Source organism: Pollachius pollachius (genome assembly GCF_949987615.1).
Source record: "Pollachius pollachius genome assembly, chromosome: 7".
In the NCBI taxonomy this organism is placed as follows: Eukaryota; Metazoa; Chordata; class Actinopteri; order Gadiformes; family Gadidae; genus Pollachius; species Pollachius pollachius.
The window spans coordinates 22,894,870-22,917,485 of NC_136940.1; the positions used below are offsets into that span (position 1 = coordinate 22,894,870).

The 22,616-nt window shown below is 48.5% G+C and overlaps 1 protein-coding gene across 1 annotated transcript in view; it reads left to right on the forward strand.

Annotated features, from left to right (window-relative positions):
* LOC307078094 (rho guanine nucleotide exchange factor 18-like) overlaps positions 1-22,616 on the forward strand; it is a 33,004-nt gene that overhangs the window by 4,074 nt on the left and 6,314 nt on the right. Inside the window, 21 exon segments of the mRNA XM_079739700.1 lie at positions 607-715; positions 1,153-1,333; positions 7,665-7,732; positions 8,013-8,043; positions 9,719-9,887; positions 10,244-10,344; positions 11,825-11,965; positions 12,383-12,633; positions 13,178-13,303; positions 13,447-13,564; positions 14,033-14,287; positions 15,696-15,772; positions 16,372-16,550; positions 16,876-16,949; positions 17,234-17,419; positions 17,703-17,906; positions 18,186-18,292; positions 18,825-18,896; positions 19,073-19,120; positions 19,700-19,981; positions 20,676-20,825. Of these exon segments, the coding sequence (XP_079595826.1) occupies positions 607-715; positions 1,153-1,333; positions 7,665-7,732; positions 8,013-8,043; positions 9,719-9,887; positions 10,244-10,344; positions 11,825-11,965; positions 12,383-12,633; positions 13,178-13,303; positions 13,447-13,564; positions 14,033-14,287; positions 15,696-15,772; positions 16,372-16,550; positions 16,876-16,949; positions 17,234-17,419; positions 17,703-17,906; positions 18,186-18,292; positions 18,825-18,896; positions 19,073-19,120; positions 19,700-19,981; positions 20,676-20,825 (2,929 nt within the window).

The following is a 22,616-nucleotide window of genomic DNA, read 5'->3' on the forward strand; positions in this document are numbered from 1 at the left end:
CCGTCTGTATCATCTTTATACACCAGAGCATATGACGTGTTTTTAAATCAACCAAATGGACATAATGATGTCGATAGGTGTACCAAAAAGCAGAGGACTCAGGAGACAGTAGGGCTGAGCGTTTCTCTTGGTTTATTCTCTTTCACGAATTACTGGATTAACGAAAGATTTGTCCTAGTTTGATACAAAGAAACATTCACTTTAGTCGTACATTATATGGAAAATAAGACTGAAGAAACCCGTAAGAACTTTGCACGCCACCGACACGTGAACGAAGGAACATTATTTAAAGCACAGGTGCCGGATCAAACACAGGTGAAGAAAACACAAAACAAGGCTAAGGAGATTAGGAGGACATCTACTGGACACACTAAGGAATTGCTTCTGGAACCTTGTCCCAAATAAATCAACCTTTTTTATTCTATGAACATTTTGTAATCCAGATATTTCCATTTTTCGAACGAGTAACCTGGCCATTGGCCCAGGTGTTCCAAAAGGGAAGGATTATAATGTCAACATCAAGAAACTTTCATGTTATAATCTGTAATCTGTTGCCTTTTGGGGAATAATTGACTAATGTAGAGCATGTTTTGGTTGTTTTGTCAGAAATGAGGAAGAAGATGGACCGACTGAGAAGGTGGAAAAGGGCACCAAGGTTAAGAGAACTCTCAGTTCTCTGAGGAACAGGGTGGCTGGATCCTTCACCAAAGACAAGGTTAATATAAACCACCCTATGCTATAAGCCCTTCGCTCTGACTCTGCTGTTTTATTCTACAATATGCTATGCTTACATACACATTTAAATTAAGGGTATTTAATAGACGCTTTAATCCAAAGCGATTTACAATAAGTACATTTGTCAGAAAAAAGAAAAACAATATATCGCTGTATATCGCTATATTTTTAAGGGCCAGGACGAACAACATACAATAAGTGCGTACATTAATTACCAGGACGTACAACATACAATAAGTGCGTAAGAGGGTTGTGGGGGGGCTATGGGGGATATACTTGCATAAATCACACACTCTACTTCTATATGTTTTCGAGAAATGTATTTGCCATAGGATGTATGGTCCCCAATGTTATGTTTGATCATGTCCTCGTCCATGTCTTCCAATGCAAATACCAACCCTTTTCATTTCCTCCCAGGGTAAGAACAGAGAAAACAAGGAGCACCAGAAGGAGAGGGTCAAGGAGAAGGAGAAAGTGTGTCGCAGCAGAAGCAGTGACAGCCCCGGGCATTACCTGGTGCCCGGCTCTTTCTCAAGCTATGCCACCTGCTCACTGTGCAGCAAAAGCCTGCAGCAGAAGCATGGCCTCCAGTGCATGAGTGAGTCTGCGGTTCACTGCATCATTTATCCCCGCTACGCATGTTCTGTAACACACCTGCTGCTTCCAATGTACTGCTCACCGCCCCCCCCCCCCCAGCACCCCCACACACACACACACACACACACACACACACACACACACACACACACACACACACACACACACACACACACACACACACACACACACACACACACACACACACACACACACACACACAGATTATGTCTTGCACCTTTCCAAACTTTTACCACACTTTTACTTCCTCTTGTGCTAGTTTCTGTAAAAGATAAGCCTTTCATGAGATACACATATGCAGAAAACGATCGGCCCGCAGGCATGCCCACACACCCATGCAAAAAGTTGTATTTCCACCTTTTTCCTACCCTGTCTGGCACCGTGCACATGTAAGATTGAACCCAGGTCTACTTGTCCGATAAGGTGATGACACACTGGGTGTAACAATATTCACACCTCATCAACTCACTTTGGGTTTCGTCTGCCGTCTATCCTCCCCCATTTCCTTGCTGCATTTAATATTTATAGACACTGGACCTACACTGAGCAGTGGTGCGGTAATATTGACTGTATGCAGGCTATTCCGTATGGTTATAGTAGCATACCTTGTCATTGCTACTACCACACTTGTACCATCATCTGATCGCAGTTTAAACAAAAACACTGATGAGCAAAACTTATCATGGGTTCTCACAGAAGACAGGTTTTTATTGAATATAATTACATGGTATGGCAGGCCGAAGCGAAAACACATGGCCATACATCCACCATGAGGACGACTGTGGAGCATCTTTCAACAGCTGTTGGCTCCTCCGCTCATATGAATTGAATCCATACGCCAGTGAGTCTCTCCCAATGGGCTACGTGATGAGACACAGAGCGCTCGGCTATGCACCCGTGATGGATGGTGTCTCCTGTTGGAACATTCCCTTTTCAACCCCTTAAGGAAGTCCCTAACTTAAAACGGAAGTTAGAGACCAAAGAACTAGTTCACAGAACTAGTAAACAGAACTAGGATTTTCATCATTTTATGATACGCCTATAACATTGTGACCTCTGTGATACATAGCAGTCAGCTGTGGAGTAATGTATATACACATATACAGAATAAATAGACATTAGTTGCATCTATGCAACATGTAGCTTATTACGTTTAAAAGTCAAATGTCTCTTGAATTACTACATATTACATAGTATGTCAAAGGAGTGTAGTAATGCATGACTGTTGGTGGTTATTGTGCTTGTTAAACGACGTTGTTCTGGCACATATCAGGAGGCGCAGGGCACCAGACATTCAGACTTTTTAGTTAACATTGACCATACAAGACAGGATGAATCATTAATGTCTCTCTCTCCCTCTCTCTCACACACACACACACACACACACAAACGCAGACGCTCTAACACGCACGCACGGACGCGCATATACAACGCAAAACAACCAATTGTAATTGTTTGTGTGCGCTTTTCAGAGCTTTGTCCGCTCGTTAACATCCATCTAAACAATCTAGTCAGATAACAAACATCCAACTCTTGTTGCAGCGTCTCCTGGCGTAGACGCGTGAGAAAATCAGTGAGTATCTCTTTAATTTGAAGCCCTGGGGGGAATCAGCCTAGAATCAGCCCGTGGAATGCGTCGTTTGTATGCCAGAGATTGTTCCCACTGGAGAGTAGGAGACCAAACTGGACAAAAAGAAGAGTGTGGAACCCTTATTTGCATTCATCCCAGTGAGGGCACTGATTCAGCAGGTGTATGGAATACACGACATCTTCCGTGAACCGCCACTCAAGAAGGGGAATAGTTAGTTTTACTCTCTGAACGGTAAGCGGTCGCTCCTGTGGAGCCAAGCGGGATCAGGTGGATAAACTCCCGTTGTTTCTTTCAATGGACTTCCCACACATCCTGGCCGCCAGCTAGCCCGCTAATGTTAGCCTGTCGTTTACTGTGTGTATCTTAACTGTTGCTTGTGGGTCCCCCGGCTGCCAATGTGTGTGAATGAATATCAAAGTGGAGGATCGAGCGTGTGAGTGGGCTGCTGCGTTGTAGATGGCTTGTGACTCGGCATGCTAGCCGGGATGCTAGTGGACGGAGAGCGACTCCGCGTCCCCCAGTTAGCTGGCTAACGAGCTGTGTGTTGTTGAGCGTTGTTGTTGTTGAAGTCAACAGCCATTATCCTTGGCCATAATCCATATGACCATGTTACTGTGGTTTCCCGTGGTTATATTAATGTCCTGTCACTTTTATGAGCAGTGTTCTTTTTTTTTTTTTTAAATTGTGACTCAACAGGTGAACAACCAGTTAGCCGCTAGCTAGCTATTGTCACATTTATCCATGGTCCATTTGACGTCGTAGGGGTCACTGCTTAGATGCACATCGCTAAAGTAAATGAATGGTCATCCACCATCACCCTTTAAAAATATTGGAATATGAATGATCTGTTGCTTAAACAGTCTGGACTGTGATTTTCAAGTAGTGCTCCCATCGTAGTTGTTACGTCGGTCAAGGATGCATTCACAGCGAGCTAGCGATTGTGGCTGAGCAAGGTGTTCGTCCCCTTCTGCTTTTAAAAAAGCACAACTTTTCTGACTGGGTCACATCGTACTCTTTATGCTGAAAGCTCTGGTAGCACAAACCGTGTCTCGTTGGTCTCTTGTTTGCTTCTTAATGCATCACTGCATTGCCCTCTGCCAATGCCTGACACTTGCTCGTCCCTATACTTACTTATGGGCTGCGAGTCTACTGCCTTATTCAACAATACTCATCCTTTCTCCAATCAAAGTGACATAAGTGTTCACTGTATCTTTCAGAGACCCTTGCAATGTCGATTACCTATGTTTATTTTTTTGCCTCTAGATGTGTACAAATGTGTAATTTGAAGGAGACTTTATACCTCTTCCACACGTTAAGAGCGATCCTTAAAGGAGATTCCAAACTTTAAAACTCTATCACAGCATGATAAAACGAGACAGTATTAACTACCTTTCTTTTAAAGAAAACATTACTTTCCTTGATATATTATTTTGCCCGTTCGGCACGCTGCTGCCCTTCATTCTAAAGATTCATATTTTTTTCTTTGCCCAAATATTGTTTTTGTATTTATACGTTGGAACAGTCACTGACACAGGAAGTCTTTGGTTAGAACTGCCACAGAAATAAGTCTGTGATGTTCTCTCTACTCTTCTCCACATCCTGTCCTCTTCTGTACCCATAACTGACGTGCCTAACAATTTTTATGACCCTATAATTAAATTAGGGAAACTCTAACTTTGTGTGGCACCTTCTCAAGTTTGGGTTAGAACTGAAAATGGTTCTGCAGCATTTGTTTAGCGACTGTCTGTGGGACTTGATGGCTGGGTGAGGCTTGAAGCTACTGTTTGTTGGCTCCTCTAACGGAGCTGGCATTAGTTTTTTCTCTTATTCCTAGACTGAACAATGCCAGGGTACCTGAGCGCTAGGGTGTAGGCCTATACAACGGGTGCAACCGTACCCTGCTTTTACACCATACAGTGATTTCATAGGTCAAGAAAAGCTCTACCATGCTGTCAAAGTATCTTTTTAACACTTTTTTTGTAACGGCCACTTGTAAGGTAACCTGAGAGCGAGTTCACCAGAATGACATGTCCTTGATGCCTGGATGTCGGGTGGTGTGATTGTAGTAAGTCGGCAGTGGCCTCTCCTTGTAAGATAACATGGGCTTACACATTCTTTCACATGGCTAGGAGACGGGAGTGGCACTGATAGGTTGACTTGGAGATGACCAGTTTAATGCGGTCCTTTTTGTTTCTGGAGTGCTTATCCGTCGCTCCTCTCAACCTGTTATCTGAGCACAGGGATGATCATTGCTGGTCATAGGTCAAACATTAACTCCAGCTTGATGCAAACCTAAGCAAATAGGGAAAGGCAGGCATTCCTATGGTCCAATGGAAGACCGACATGCCTTGTTTCCGTTTGTGCGAGTTCACGGTTGTTAGTCGGTGGCAGTCTCAGTGTGGCTGGTACACCACAAGCCTGCTTCCTGAAATAGGTCGTCCGTCAGTCCTCAGTTGTTGGTGGATAAAGGTTAAGGAGGAGGTCTGGGGGATGGCCTGACGGGAGTGGACTTTCACTGCCGTAGTCTTGGACTCCTCCTGTTTGTGGGCGTAGTGGATCCAGTGTATACTCCATTCAGAGTGGCTTTGAAGTGAACCATTATTTTATTGCATCTTTTTTAGTCTATATAGATTCAGCCTCTTATACCTCATGATTAAGTAAGGAACAGCTGGCTGTGGAGGTGAGTGATTGAAAGAGCTGTTGTCAGTTGGCAATGCACACAGCGTTCTTGTTTTGATTTGTTTGGTCCCATCGAGCAACATTCTGTTCTAAAGCCTGATAAGATCTTCCACAGCGACGTAGGCAGCCATTACTTTTGATCACCAACTGAGTACTTTTGGTGATTTTGATGACATGTTGATGCTATTATAAAAAATGGACTACCGTGAGTTTTCCCTGTAAAAAAATGCTAAGCTCTGAGGTGTTCTTATCTTTTCATTAGTCCCAGCGTCGCTCTTGTCCAGTGAATGCTTATTGGTCTTTGAAGATGCTGGGCGTGGCTGCACCGGCCTGACGGACCTCGTTAGACACTGATGAGCGGTCGAGCCTTTCCTCCTGTGAATGAGCCGGGCTGGTGGCGAGAGTAGAATTTCGCACAGCTGTGGTGTGGAAAAATACTCTGCTTGGATTTGGCCGCTTGACTGCTTCCCGACCGGCTGGCTTACCGGGTGCGTTCGGCGCCTGTGGCGACAAAGCAAAGCACGTCTTCGGCTTGTGTTACCGGCGGTGTCACCAAGTCCAGGGACGGCTGACATCCGACTACTTTTCTGACGACACAAAGGGGGTTCTGTTTCAAAAGGTGCTGCTTCTTTAATCTTTGGAGCCTCAGACAAAGGGCTGTTTTTTATCATCATTTTGGCCCACGGCTGGTGTGTCATGGTTAAAACATGGCCGTTATTTTGTCCTTGCCATCGAGCGATTGTTGGTCTCATGAGAAAGGATGACAGGGTACTATCTTATCAAAGACAACATTCGCTGTTTGCAAACACTTTACCCAGTCTCCTAACTAAACTATCAGGTCAGGACGGTCATCTTTTGTTCGGTATTATCTTGAGACCCATAGAAGGGGAAGTGCAGAGAGGTGACTATAGGGTCACATATTGGGCCATAGGAAGAAGTTTATTTCAGTAGGCAGCACAGAGCAAGGGGATGTTTACACTCCAACTTTTGTTAGCTAACCATGCCACCTGGAGTCACACAATCACCTTGCTGCCTGGTGTAAGCAGGAAATTTAGTGGTTACAAAACACACACACGCACGTGCGCGCACACAGGTGTGGAAAGTCAGAGAGCCGCACTGAATGGTGTAAATAACGGAGACTGCCGCAGCTCTGACATACTACCCTCTACTCTAAGCCCGGCAGTATTGAGTTACCCTCCATGTTCATAGACATCAGGGTTGTTTGTCAAATTCGATGCATTAGGCCAGGTGGTTTTCACCTTCACTGCACTGATCTCTATTGGTCGTATGTGTGTGTCTTGTGACTGTATGTGTGACTCTGTGCGCTGAGAGCCTTCTTTTTAATTTGTGTCCATTACTCAACAGTCCCCGTTGCTCAACAGGCGGTTGACGACAGTTGTTATTGAACATATTGATGACCCAATAGGTTTGGGTATTCAGGTGGTCAGAGCAGAGCTCAATATATCTCGACATAAGCCTATGATGGCTAGCTAGCCAAGCTATGCAGTACGGTGTTTGCTAGCTCCATTAGGCTATTTCATGTGGCGTATCTAAGCCAGTCTACAGCCAGGGAGGAATATGAGAATGAAGCAGAGGGCCTGGTAGTTGCCAAATGCCGGCTTGGCTCCTTGCCTCCACTTGTGAATCTTAATGTCCCTCCATCTAGCAACCCATTCAATGATGTAAGGATGGAAACTAAATGGTATTTGAGATGTACCTCCGGCAGCGTCTTCTGTCAACTCCTTCCATCATGTGATGTTTGCGACTTCCTCATCTTGATCCAATTTCTTGATTTATAAAAAACATGCAATCCACTGGAAGTAAACAATGTTTGTGGCGTCAAAGTTTCGTGTTGGACAAAAGCTGGAAACAGGGGAGAAGGAGCATGCTAAAGATATGTAAAAACATCAACTCATGACAATACTTAAGCACTCAGTTCAGAACAGTGTGAGGGGGGGAACATGACGTTCAGTGGCCCAGGGCTGGTTAAGGTCTATAGTACAGTGGTCCTAACGGAGCTCTGTCCTGTCCTGTCTTTCAGATTGTGCCGTGAACGTCCATAAGAACTGTAGGACTCTGCTGGGGGAGTGCAACAGCCACAAGAATAAGGTAATGACAATATTACCAATTCATATCAAGTGTTGATTGTTTATTTAGAATATTGGGAATGTAGTGTCATTATATTTCAAATTAAATTAAACTTAAGGTAATCGTTTTTTAAACCTGTAAATGGTTAAAGCCATGTTTCATCAGTATTTTGTGTAAGCACAAATCCAAAAAATAATGGACTGTATTAATACATTAACCATAATACCAATATGTCACTACGGTAAGGTCAGAGAGGCCTAAAGGAATGTCATGTATTTATTTTTTTTATTTTTTTTTACAGCGAGATATCAGGACGTTGCCTTCCAACCTTGGTAATAGCAACACACACCCCAACACGTGATATTAAAATGTATGTTTTGAATATTTGTTACTTAATTATTTACCTAATTGCTGACTTCCTACGTCTGTGTTGATGTCTCTGTGTTGCCGTGGCGACGAAATCCGAGCAGTTTGATTAAACACTGAGGGAACGGGGGTAAGGAGAAAGCCCACTGTGTCAAATTAACGGGCTCTGCTTGTCACTCTGGGGACATTATTGAGGATTAGCAAGATGGACAGGGTGTCCCAGCTCACAAGCCGGTTTTGAGGTGTGCACTGTTGGTAATTCCTGCCGGGAAAACTCTTGTAATTAAATGAATCATCTCGATTTTCTGTTCTGGGATCAGTAAAGTATCCTGTAACCATTAGATGTAATAGATTCATATTTGTAGTCAGACTGTCAATGACGATCCATCATTTAATGATGGGCTATTTTTCTTGTTGTAAACTGCATTTGATCTGTGCCCCGGGAGTCCATCTCAGCAGACAGCAGCTTAAGTTAATCTTCTGCTATGGAGCCGGCTGTCCTCCTTGGAACAGCTGGACTCCTCTCCTACACACCTGCTCTGTTTTCACCTGCTGATCCGCTGCTGTGTGGACGAGGGGGAAGTGGCCCACTGTGTCAAATTAACCGGCTCTGTTTGTCACTCTGGGGACAGAGCTGAGGCTTAGCATGATTGACAGGGTCTCCCAAAACGCAAGCTGGTTATTAGTGGTGCGCTGTTGGGGATATTGCAGGGAATACTCATAAAATTAATTTTGCAAATTTCCGTTCTGGGATCCGATAAAGTATTGTCTTATTGTTAGATGTGATAGTTGGATAACATGTATGTTATCAATATCTATCTTTATGAAGAGCAGATCGTTTTTGAGTTTTAAACTGCGTTTTATCGGTGCAACCGGATTCAGACTCCGCAGAGAGCAGCTAAAGTTAATCTTCAGCTATGGAGGTTGTTATTCTCCTTGCAACAGCAGAATCCGCCACACACCTTTTTTATTTTCACCTCCCGATCTGGCCAATCAGGGCTCAGCACGGGGGTCCAGGAGACGACGAAACGAGTGACCCCGGGAGGTTGTTCTAGAAGCAAGCAACACGATGCACAGCATCGTGTTGTTGGGGAGGGGTGAGGTCTCGTTATAAAGCCTGCTGCCTCCCTCCTCCCCTATTTGTTTTCCCGCTGAAACCCCGATCGCTGCTGAGCCCTCGATTCCACCATTCGGACTGTTGCCTGATTGATTGTGCGTTCCTACCTTTCGGCGGTTGTCGTGTTGCCCCTGGACGGATGGAGCTCGCCGCTTTCAAGGGCCCCAACCGGGCTGCCCGATGCCGGGCCAAACTGCCGAAGCATCCCCTTTTGTTCTCCTCCTCCTCCTCCTCCTCCTCCTCCTCCTCCTCTTCCTCTCCGTCCTCGCGGGCTCTTTCCGAGCGCCGGGGGATCCGCGTGCTAATGCACCGCGACCCGCTCACCTGCCACTTCCTGGAGACCCTCCCTCGCCCCTGGCTGAAGAAGTGCTGCCAGCTGGGACAGCAGCCCGACAGGAAGTCCCGCTCCCAACCCTCTGCCGCCGTCGCCGCCGCCTCATCATCCTCCTGTCCGTCCGACTGGCTCTTCTCTCGTCTCTCTCTGTCCTCCCCCCCGTCTCACCCCTCTTCGCTTGCGCCCCCAGTGCCCAGAGGCGTGGACGGGGAGCCGCCCCGGGAGCAGCCGGGCCGAGCGTCGCTGCAGGCGGCGGATGGCCTGTCGGGCAGGCCCCGGTCCCCAGCCATGACCTTCGTCCCGCGCGGATCCGGCTCCCAGCCCTTCAGCTCCTCCAGCCTCCGTCACAACAACTCAGGGTAGGCACGCACGCACGCACGCACGCACACGTGCAAACATTTCTGCATGTACTGTATGTTTTTACGTTTCTTTCGAGTTTAGGTATAGTGGACTCTACTTTAAATAACAAAAGATCAACTGGGAAAGAATGTTCTATGTCTTGAATAATAGCTGAAAAAAACCATTTTCATTGGCTCGGGTGTTCAAGCACCTGGGACGTAGCTGGATGTCCTTAGAATGACGTGTTTCAATTTCATCTCAAGATTTGGCGTTTATTGATGGCATGACCGAAACCCGTAACCCGTTTCTGCGAGCTCTCTTTGTGGATGTCTTGGTTGATGTCTTGGTTAATGTCTGTCCCCCCCCCCCCTATTAGAACCCTTCCCGGGGAGATGGATGAGACCGAAGCCTTCCGCAAGCGCGCGGACGACACGGTCTCCCTAGCCCCCTCCACCACCGAGTCCATCCTCGTAGAAGGTGGGTCCCCTGACCACGGTTTTCCATAACTCTGACGATTTATTTGCATTGAAAATATTTCTTTCATGCCATCCTTTTGGTGTGTGTGTGTGTCTGTCTGTCTGTCTGTCTCTGTCTGTCTGTCTGTCTGTCTGTCTGTCTGTCTGTCTGTCTGTCTGTCTGTCTGTGTGTGGTGTATAAGTCTAAAGCATATCCTCCGACTGCAGCAGCAGCGGTTGTCATTTTATCGCTGTGGATTTACAAGAAGAGCAAGTTTTGTTTTTCGATGGAGACGGTGCGGCTGTTATATCCTTGGAAGGAAGGAGGGTAGGAGGTGACCTAACCCTTCCTCATTAAAGTGGAGCGTGTGGGGGAGAGAGAGGCAGAGGATTACTGGGCACTGGCCACAGGCGTGCCGTGCTGCTGCTGTGATACGGGCTGATTTGTATCATACACGCCCTTGTTTTGAAGGAGAAGCGCCACGCCCCTACGCCATCAGGCCACACGTTGAAGGGGATGGCCAGATCCTAGTCGTAAACAACGTTGTTGTTTACAAATCCTTTTCTTGGGCTCTAGTCAAAAGATGTCACATTGGAACATGGTGGTGTTCCCATGAGAGACACCATATTGTCTATTATGTACCCCTTATTGGAATTGATTTCAGATATTTGTTTAGTGTTCGTTGACGGCATTCGCTCTGTTCTGTAGTCCTGGCTAATGTCTGAAAGACTGTGTTCAATGTTTCCTCCTAGTTTGGCCATCATCAATAACACAGACGTGTTCTTGGCACCGTTTTAATAAACACCTTTTCCGCCGACAAATCTTCGGAATTAGCAGGACCACACGCAAATGTGTCAAGCTGCCGACAGATCGCTAATAGGCAGTATGAACCACATGAGCTGTATCGAACACATGCTGGCCTGAACCTTGTTGTGTTTTGGAAGCAACACGGGTATTTTGTCTTTGACAGCACATTATCTAATTTAAACCTACACTAAGTTATACAGCAATTACCGATACTGATACACGTATCGGAGATTCCTCCGATACTGCCTAAAATACAGTTTTGGGTATCGGCGAGTACGCAAGTCTATGCACCGATCCGATGCATCACGTGACTAGCTCATTTACTACACAGGCAAAGAACATCACAAACAAGCAGTGTTACGCTCCGTTCGTTAATGGTCGGAGGTGGAAAGTCGAAATGGAAAACTCGTCATTCCAACCTACGTTTGCTGTGGACGCCTAACTTAGAGAATACTAACGTATTATTATAATTATATATTCTAGAGGTAAAAAATTAGTAGACAGTAGGTGAACCGACTTTACATTGCTGTCATCGTTAGAGAACCGTTAGATAAGAAAAAGTGCTGTTAGTAGTTGCAACGCTAGACGCTTTATCGGTATATACTCGGTATCGGCTGATGCTCAAGTTCAGGAGTCGGAATCAGGAAGGAAAAAATAGTATTGAACACCTCCTGCCCCGGCCCTTTTCCTCCAGATGTCCACTACGTAGCGGTGCGGGCGGACCTGGAGGCCGACACCCAGGACCTGGAGGCCGAGTCCTGGAGTCTGTCCGTGGACCAGCAGTGTGTCAGGAAGTACTCTAAGGAGATGGTGAAGAGGCAGGACGTCATCTACGGTGAGCCTGGGGCTGTTTGAATAATGTGGAAGGCTTTCAATAAAGGTGTTGCATACATTTTCGCATTGTGTGTGTGTGTGTGTGTGTGTGTGTGTGTGTGTGTGTGTGTGTGTGTGTGTGTGAGAGAGAGCTGCCAATAACATATGATATTTAAATATGTAAATCCTCATAGTTTGTTTCAATAAGAATTAAAATGCAACCGCAGTATAAAACAGCGGAGCCTAACGTCTACTTTGAGTTAGTGTTTACGGTATGAGGACACAATGGCCAATTCAGTTCTACCTTTGAAACATATTTATGTCCACCCTTATTTCATAAAAATATTGGTGGTTTTACAGTACAATGTAAAACCATTAGGATCTCGCCGTAAGAAGATGGCGGGAATAACCTGCCGCCCCCCCCCCCCCCTCCCCCCAGAGCTGATGCAGACCGAGATGAACCACGTGCGCACGCTGAAGATCATGCTGTGCGTGTACGTGCGCGAGCTGAAGGAGAACCTGCAGATGGAGCCGTGTAAGCTGGACTGCCTGTTCCCCCGCCTGGAGAGCCTCCTGGAGCTCCACACCAACTTCCTGTCCCGCCTCAAGGAGCGCCGGCGGGACAGCCTCCTGGCGCCCAGCGAGAGGAACTACTTCATCAACAGGCTGGCGGATGTGCTCATTGCACAGGTAGGGGTGACGCACAAACGCTCGCTCACTCAATCGCTCAGTAACTCGCTCACTCGCTCACTCGTTTGCTCACTCACTCACTCACTCACTCACTCACTCACTCACTCACTCACTCACTCACTCTTTCTGTGTGTTTTGCCCACAAAAGACAGCGTCAACACAAAAAAATACAGTCAGTAAAGGGATTTACAGGAACTGAGAAACAGTCTATTCTGGTTATGATTGGGGTTGCGTCCCTTTTGTCAGAAGGCTCCATGAGTCATAGTCTTGTGGGACGTAGTCTGAAAAGTGGTGAATTCCGAGCACAAAGTTTTGAGGAAAGGCTGTCCTCTTGTGTGTGTGGGTGTGTGTGTTTATATTTACAATGTCAGTGCTAAGCAGATTTTCCACTCAACCATAACATAACGTCTGCCTCAGAGTGGGATCTGAATCAAACACGGTTGTATTTGAGGCCAAACCAGACGAAAAGACGAAAAACAAAAAATTGTTTTGAAGCCATTGGCACCCAGGAAGCGTCCTTATCTCCTCAATGTTTGATCCCCAGTTCTCGGGCGAGATGGGGGAGAAGATGAAGGAGAGCTACGGGGACTTCTGCAGCCACCACCTAGAGGCGGTGAGCTTCTACAAGGAGCAACTGCAGAACAACAAGAAGTTCCAGAACCTCATACGGGTGAGCCCGCCGTGGCCGTGGGTAGAGACCGGGCTCAGGACAGCCTGACCGCCCTCCACCCAGGATGTTTGAGTGCATGGCCATCGGCTCAATGCGTCTGCTCTTTCTCTCTGCCTTTTTTTTTTCCTTTTTGATGGTTCCAGAAAATCAACAACCTTCCCATTGTGCGGAGGCTGGGCGTGACGGAGTGTATTCTGCTGGTGACCCAGCGCATCACCAAGTACCCCGTACTGGTGGAGCGTATCCTGCAGAACACGGAAGGTAATGGGCCGCCCACTAACCCTGACCCCTATTCTAATGCTTATTAAAGACTCTTTTATCTAAAGCAACTTACAATTAGTACATTTGTCAGAAGAAAGGGAAACAATATATAGCTGTCGGTACAGTAAGGATGTTCATAGAACCAAGTGCCAAGCACTTACAATTGCTAGGTGAACCCATTCCCCGTGTACAACAAAGACAGCTAGGAGAAGATGCTGCACAATGATGCGAGTACTATTTTTAAGTGCAAGGACGTACACCAGACAATAAGTGCGTAAGAGGGGTGTAGGTAAGGTATCGGCCGAGTTCTCAAGTTCAGGAATGGGAATCTGTATCGGGAAGGAAACGCGGTATGGGAACATCTCTCCCCCAAAGCCCCCCGTCGTAGCGACGGTCAGGGCGTCCTGTAAACGGTGAAGCCTCTGCCTGCCTCACGCCGCCGCTCTCCCTGCCTCCACCCCTCCTCAGCGGGGACGGAGGAGCACGAGGAGCTGACGCGGGCGCTGGTGCTCATCAAGAACGGCATCGTCCAGGTGGACGCGCTGGTCAACCTCCACGAGAAGACGCTCCGGCTGCGGGACATCCACAGCCGGATGGAGCCCAAGGCGCTGGGGAAGATCAAGGACGGCCGCGTGTTCCGGCGGGAGGACCTGGCCCCCGGGAGGAGGACGCTGCTTCACAAGGGCACGGTGCACTGGAAGGCCGCCTCCGGACGGCTCAAAGGTGGGTGGGGGTGTAGGGGGAAAGGGAGGGAAGGACATGTAGCATAGGAAGAGAGGGAAGGACATGTAGCATAGGAAGGAAGGGAAGGACATGTAGCATAGGAAGGAAGGGAAGGACATGTAGCATAGGAAGGAAGGGAAGGACATGTAGCATAGGAAGGAAGGGAAGGACATGTAGCATAGGAAGGAAGGGAAGGACATGTAGCATAGGAAGGAAGGGAAGGACATGTAGCATAGGAAGGAAGGGAAGGACATGTAGGATAGGAAGGAAGTAAGGAAGGAGAGGCTGGGAACTGAAGGAAGGAAGGGAAGGACATGTAGCATAGGGCCATAGGTGGGAAGGGACGGACGGACGGACGGACGGAAGGACATGTAGCATAGGAAGGGAGGACATGTAGCATAGGAAGGACAGATGGACATGTAGCATAGGGCCATAGGAGGGAACTGAAGCTGAGGTCGCCTACAGGGTTGGTGCACTACCTGGTTTAGCCACCTAGCTGCCCCCCACTTTTCTTTATTTGCAGAATTGCATTAATTAATAATGGGAATCTGGCACTCCTCCTCAGTGCCATTCATCGGTAAGGTTATATCTGTACATGGGACCAGAGAGTTCAACACATGTTATAAGTCTGAACTTGTTCGCACGGTACAAGGTTACAGGGTGTTTAAGACGTGCGCTACAGACTACATGCATGACGCACATTGCGACAGACATGCATGTTAAGAGCAGCCTGAAATATCCCAAGTACACGGGTCCGTGTCTGGGTATTGCAAACTCATCTCCTTTATTTGCATTGTAACTTGATCTCCGAGGCCTACCGCGGCACCACGCCCGATAAGGGAGATGAAACACTCTGCAAAGCCAAGGGAGGAACCCTTGAGCCTTAAACGATAAGCCGTTGACGTTAGTTTATGGACTTATTCCGACTCTGTCACTGATTCAAGTTTGGTTAGTGAGGGTGCAATTCACACCCTTACCCTCGTCCCTTTGAGTGGGTCAACAGTCAAAATTAAGCTTTTTTTTATTTTTATTATTAGTCTGAATAGTAAACCGTAACAGAAATTTGATGGACCTGCAGACAGTCTCATGTAGAGTCTTTATCTCTCCCTCTGCTCTCCTCTCCTGGGTTTATTATATGAATTCATAATTGAATTATGTATTTTTGAAAATGTTTTCATCACATAAGCAGTGGTCTTATGTTAATGAAGTGCACCCCTGGTAGATAGGAGGCAGGGGGGGGGGTGCATATGTTTCCTTTCTGAACGTGAGGGGGAACCCGCCGGCCTCCTTCCCAAACTGCAGCAGTGAGCTCTGGATCTGCGGTCCAGGGGAGCGGGGTTTAGTTGTTCACCTCCTTTACCCTTCTCCTTACCGAGCGGTGCTTTCGTCCGCCCCCCCCCCCCCCCAGACATCCTGGCCGTGCTTCTGTCAGACGTGCTGCTTCTGCTTCAGGAGAAGGACCAGCGATACATGTTCGCCATGGTGGTGAGTGCACTCCCAGGACCACTAAACCACCAGCACAAGTGGCATGTGGCGTGTCAAGTGTGTTTGAGTAATATGTGGTCTTGTGATTCTTGACTTTTATATAATTAAAAAATGTGAATCCGGCCCTCAATTTCAATATCATTCACACAAAAATCGTTAGATTTGTTCACATGAGCCGAAGGTTTAACACTACACTTCCTAATTTAGAATTCTCCCACATTATTTCTTTGATTTCGCTATTATAATACTTTGATATAATAAAAAATGTAAATGGTACCCATTTTCAATATCATTCACCTGTATCGTTGTATCTGTTCATATGAGCCCGATAGATTACCACTCCACGTTCTATTTTTGAATTCTCCCACATTATTTCGATGACTTCGCTGCTATTATAATACTTTAATATAATAAAATACGTGAATCTGGCCCTAATTTTCAATATCATTCACATGTAACATTACATCTGTCCGTTATGTGAGCCGAACGTTTTTAATTTTGAATTCCCCCACTTTGTTTCTCCGCCATCCCCTCCTCCTCCACCTCTCTCTCTCTCTCTCTCTCTCTCTCTCTCTCTCTCTCTCTCTCTCTCTCTCCAGGACAACAAGCCGTCGGTGATCTCGCTGCAGAAGCTCATCGTCAGGGAGGTAGCCCACGAGGAGAAGGCCATGTTCCTGATCTGCGCCTCCTCCAAAGAGCCCGAGATGTACGAGATCCACACCAGCTCCAAGGAGGAGCGCAACACCTGGATGAACCTGATCCGGCAGGCCATGGAGAGGTAACCTCCGAGGCCCCTGCCTTCTCCTGGGGGCTCTCCCGTTTCACCTCGAAGTCCCGGGAAAATCAGGATTTGAATGGAGGAATTTATTATGGTCTTTTGAAAGTTCTAAAACGGTTGAAAGGGAGCAATGGAAAAAATACTGGCTTACGTTCGAAGACATAGAAAATGAACCTTGGACGTCATTACTTGAAACGGCTGGGAATAATAGTGAAGGCACTTGGGATTTATTTGTTACTCGTTGTAACAAATAGTTACTCGTTATATATGTTCCCATATATATAATTTGCTCTGCTTCTTTCTCCTTTCTTCCTCTTCGTCCCAGCTGTCCACGAACAGAAGAGAGGCTCTTCAGTGAGGAAGAGGAGGCGCGGGCCGTGAGGTTCAAAGAGTTCCAAGGTAAAAGCTGTTTGTCGGATTGAACTGTCTATACTCGGCCACCAGAGGGCGACAGCACACAGTGATCCTTCTCAAGTTGACTTTCGTTACTTCACCCAAAACCCTTGAGTTCTTTAACAGATTCAGCCAGGCCCCCAAATTGGGAATTATTTCCATTTTTCCTCAAGATGTAAAAAACTATGTTTGTTATAATTTTGCAGTGATATTTAAATCAAATACATGTACTGTATCATCCGTCCCAATACATCATCAATAAGGCCTTCTCTTTTTACACCCGCCTGTAGACCGTCTGAACCAGAAGGACGCACAGGTGGTCCACGCGCTCACCGAGAAGCTGCAGCTGTTTGCCGAGATGGCGGAGACCACGGCGGGCCTGGAAGACACGGCCTCCCGCTCCAGACTGCTGCTCCGGGGCGACGCCTCGGACCTCCAGCAGGGGGAAGCGCTGCTCAAGGGAGCCATCACCGAGGGTAGGTATGGGGGGGAACTCGCACACACTGCCACTGAAGAAGAAATGGGTTGTTTACATCTTGGGGTAGATCAACGCAAGAACTTCCAGGAAAAGTGCATCTTTTAATGGGAGCTTGGCTGTTGACGAGATGAGTGTCTACGTTGAATACATGGACGGGGGACCTTGTTATAAACAAGGCCTGACGCACAGACGACACAAGCAAACCCCGAATGATGTATCTCAAGCGGTTGCGTCTCTTAAGGCTCCCTTCGTCATCGTGTGCCCCATCTCATCCTCTCCAGTGGAGAACCTCCAGAATCTGCTCCAGTCTGGGGTGAGGGAGGAGGAGGAGGAGGAGGCGGAGGACGAAGAGGAGGTGTCGGATGAAGAGGAGAGGGACGGTTCCTCCTCCCCACGGCTGGAGGGCCGGAGCAGCTCTGGGAATTTACCCAAGAGAGCGGACACGTTTGGGGGCTACGACAGCAGCCCAAGCATCCTCCCCAAGAGTGAGTCCAGCCACCGCCCTGACCGTTGAGCATGGCACCACCATGTTCTTCGTTTGTGATCGCGGCCATTTGGGAAATCACTTTTTAACTAAATAATTGTTTGTTTGTATTGTCCACAATGTAAACACAACACGACTTGTCATGCAGGTCCACTTGTATGTGTACATATGTGTACACTCGTTTGACTTGGAATGTTTCTGTTTGTTTGTGTTGTGTGTGGCATTTCTTGTTGTGACGCATGTGTGTGTGTGTGTGTGTGTGTGTGTTTGCCTGTGCCAGACTGCAGTGTGAGGAGGAACAAGGCCAGGGGTCGAGACAGGAGCCAGAGAGCACGCTCAGATCCTCAGCTCAAAGAGCTCTCTGGCAGCCACACCCAGGAGCATGCGGTGAGGATGACACACACACACACACACACACACACACACACACACACACACACACACACACACACACACACACACACGTAGTCCGTCACCAGCCAGAGATGTCACAACGCCACAGTGTTTTCTGTAAACACGCCCGGTCAGCCTGAAAGTGTGCCGTCCACATGACGCTGGTCTGCCGCGTGTCTTACCTCACCGTGTTTGGTCCTAAATAGAGGGCAGGGTGTGATGACGCAACCTGCCAGCCCTAGTCCTGATCCTCAAGAATCTCCAGACAAACGCATTATAACACGTTGGTGACCCCGCCTGGCCACATAAGCAGCCCTGGCGCGCACCCATCCCCACCCCAGGGCGAAACACGCCCTTTGTTTAAAGGATCAACACTGTTTGACCCGACTTGTCCTGTGTAAATAGTACACTGTGTGTGTGTGTGTGTGTGTGTGTGTGTGTGTGTGTGTGTGTGTGTGTGTGTGCGCGATAATTACAGTGGTCTCGGTACTATCTGACTGTGTGGCTTGTGGCTCGTCGCTCTCAGGTCGAGGACAGCTGCTCCCCGCCCCCTGCCAGCTGGAACCGCATCTGGTCCAACTCCTTCCCGGAGGCCGAGGTTAGGACGCTGGCTCTCAGGGGCCCACCCGACCGATCCACACGGGCGGGCCAAGCCCCGGGCAGTGCACTGTACTGTTTTCCTAAAGATCCCACCGTGGCACTGGTGGTTTTGGTTCATGTTGGTGGTGCTGATGATGTTTGCTTCCCCTTCTCTCTCTCTCTCTTCTCTTTCAGTTTTTCGACAGAGTGCTGATGCTTTCCCAACGGCTGTACAGCCTCCAGGTGAGACCACCCTCTATGTCACGGACACGCAGGCCACTGTAAATAGTCGCGACGGCCAAGACTTCACGCCACCCGCTCACACTGGGAACTGTAGTCAGAAAAGGCCTGTTTTAGACCCAGGCTCCAAAATGATAGAACTACATGGGGTCCTAGTTCAAAAGCTTGATGCTGCTCCAGCAGTACAACGGCGGATCGATGTCAATCGGATCGCTCGGTCGGAACTTCCCTCTGTTGAGCGTACCTCGTATACCAAAGGTGGCCAATACGTCGTACGCGATCGACCGAGCGATCGCATAGGTTGTGCGGGTAGATTGCTTGACATTCCAAAAAATGGTTAACTTTTTTTAATACATAAAGCATCCTCCCTATGGCATTTACCTCTCTTTTGATTCAACATTTTTCGTGACAAAAAATGTCAGCACTATGTACTCTCTATATATAAATAAATATGTGTTTGACCTGGTAATTGTGAAAGTAGCTCGCGAGCCGAAAAAGTGTGGGCAACCCTGTCGGCCACCCTTTCCCATCAGTCCGTCTCCCGTCAGCCTCTGTGTGACCCCCCCCCCCCCCGGTCCCCAGGCCATCGTCTCCCAGCAGGACAGCCACATGGAGCTGCAGCGGGCCTCGCTGACGGAGCGTGCCTCGCTGCCCGGCCGCCACCGGGGGAACGTCCTGCTGGAGCAGGAGAAGCAGCGCACGCTGGCCCTGCAGCGCGAGGAGCTGGCCAGCTTCCACAAGCTGCAGGCCCAGCACCGGCTGGAGCAGCAGCGCTGGGAGAAGGAGCGCCAGAGGCACCGGCAGCAGGTGGAGGCCACCGAGGCCCGGCTCCACCAGAGGGAGGAGGACTGCGCCCGGCTGGAGGTGAGACTTCCTCATCTACCTTCTCCTCCTCCTCCTCTTTTATCTCAACCTCCTCCTCCTGCCACCTGCTCCTCCACCTCCTCCTCTTTCTCCTCCTCCACCTCTTCTATCTCCTCCTCCTCCATCACTGCCACCTCCTCCTCCACCTATTCTATCTCCTCCTCCTCCATCACTGCCTCCTCCTCCATCACTGCCTCCTCCTCCATCACTGCCTCCTCCTTCTCCTCCTCCTCCACCTCCATCACTGCCTCCTCCTCCTCCTCCTCCTCCTCCTCCTCCTCCTCCTCCTCCTCCTCCTCCTCCATCATCACTGCCTCCTCCTCCATCATCACTGCCTCCTCCTCCATCATCACTGCCTCCTCCTCCATCATCACTGCCTCCTCCTCCATCATCACTGCCTCCTCCTCCTCCTCCTCCTCCTCTTCCTCCTCCTCCTCCTCCTCCTCCTCCTCCATCACACTCTTATCCAGCACTCTTTCCAAACAGGCGTCCGAGCAGGATAAACACAGCTGTCCCCTCTGACACGTCGAGTTGTCTCGTCGCACGTCTGTAAAGTGACAGATCTTGGCACTGTGCGGTCGCCATTGGCGACGGTCCCGTCCGGGGGGGGGGGGGGAATAAACGGACCAGGTGTGGCGTGTTACCCCCTGCGGTCCCGGTGGTGTGTTACAACATGACGCTGTGTCGCCCGCAGGAGCGTCTGCGGGAGGAGCGGGAGGAGCTGGAGCTGCAGAGGAAGACGTACCAGCAGGACCTGGAGCGGCTCAGGGAGTCCACCCGGACCGTGGAGCGGGAGAAGGAGCGGCTGGAGCACCAGAGGAAGATCAAGAGGAAGACCATCGAGGTGACTAGCACCCGGTGGCCCCGTCGGTACAGGGCGGGGCCGTGCTGACATAGAGCGGGGCTGTGCTGATATAGGGCGGGGCCATGCTGACATAGGGCGGGGCCATGCTGACATAGGGCGGGGCCGTGCTGATATAGGGCGGGGCCGTGCTGATATAGGGCGGGGCCGTGCTGATATAGGGCGGGGCCGTGCTGATATAGGGCGGGGCTGTGCTGATATAGGGCAGGGCCATGCTGACATAGGGCGGGGCTGTGCTGATATAGGGCGGGGCCGTGCTGATATAGGGCGGGGCCATGCTGACATAGGGCGGGGCCATGCTCACATAGGGCGGGGCTGTGCTGACATAGGGCAGGGCCATGCTGATGTAGGGCGGGGCCATGCTGATATAGGGCGGGGCCATGCTGCGCTGATTAGTGTAAGGGCCATCATAAGAGATGATGTACCAGTGTAGGGCCTGGGCTAGGAACTGACCCTTTAAAATGCATCATCCACTCTAAAGCAACACAAAAACTAGAACAAAACTGGAAGTAAATCATCGCCCAAAAAACGACATTAGACAAAGTAAAGGGAGCCCAAGAAACCAACAAAGCCCAAACAGAGATTTTTTCATTTCCATACAGTAGTTACAGACGGAGACGAATGGATCTGTTCTTCCTCTGCCCTCCCCCTTCCATGCTTCCACCGCCTGGCTTTCCCCTCCCAATACCAGCGCTGGAGCCTGCATCAACCCTTACCTCATATCAACACACACACACACACACACACACACACACACACACACACACACACACACACACACACACACACACACACACACACACACACACACACACACACACACACACACACACGCACAGCCCTGAATACTGATACAATTGCTCACTCTCCACTCAGCCTGGAAACCACCTAGACGCCGACCAATTTTTCTATTGAATAGTCTCTACCTGTCTTTTTATCTTTCTCTCTCCCTCTCTCTATCCTCCCCCGCTCCAGCTCGCTCCTTTCACTCTCTTCCCCTCTCCGTCGGCACAATGTGGGGCATTGTTTGTCCGTTTCATGGGAGAGGGAGAATCGACTGACTGTAATTTCATGCCCTGTGTGAGCGCGCTCTGTCAAGCACTTCCAGGACGGTTACCCAATATCGCTCCTTTAGTGTTTGGACAGGCATTTAATAACATCAACAAGTCACTGTTATGGCTTTCTCAGCCATACAGGAGAGAGAGCTGCAGGAGCAGAGAGTTTAGCTATGGAACACCTCCCACACCTCTTTAGTGAATGGCGTTTTTTTAACCCACCACTTATCGTGAGGGTTTCAAATGGAGTGGGATGCACGGGGTAGTGCTATACTTAAACCTCATTGGTCAATTAGACCGTTGTTCCTCCTCTAATTGGCTGTCCTCTGACGCTGCTTTTCAAAACCGGCGAGACATTTTAGTACGACCAGCACACCAACACGGTGAAGAAAAATATTTATTCATCAATATCAATTCCGTGGTGCCATTCAGAGATTACACGGCAGTAGAGATGTTCCAATCTTTTTTTTTTTCCTTCCTGATACAGATTCGGATTCCTGAACTTGAGTATCGGGCGATACAGAGTATATACCGATAAAGCATCTAGCGTTGTAACTAATAATAGCACTTGTTTTTATTTAAGTGTTCTCTTAGGATGACGGCAATGAATAGTCCGTTCACTAACTGTTGTTTATTATCACATAATTACATTTACATTCTATAATTAGAATAATACATTTGTGTTCTTGTAGCGTGAGCATCCATGTTTTCCGACTTT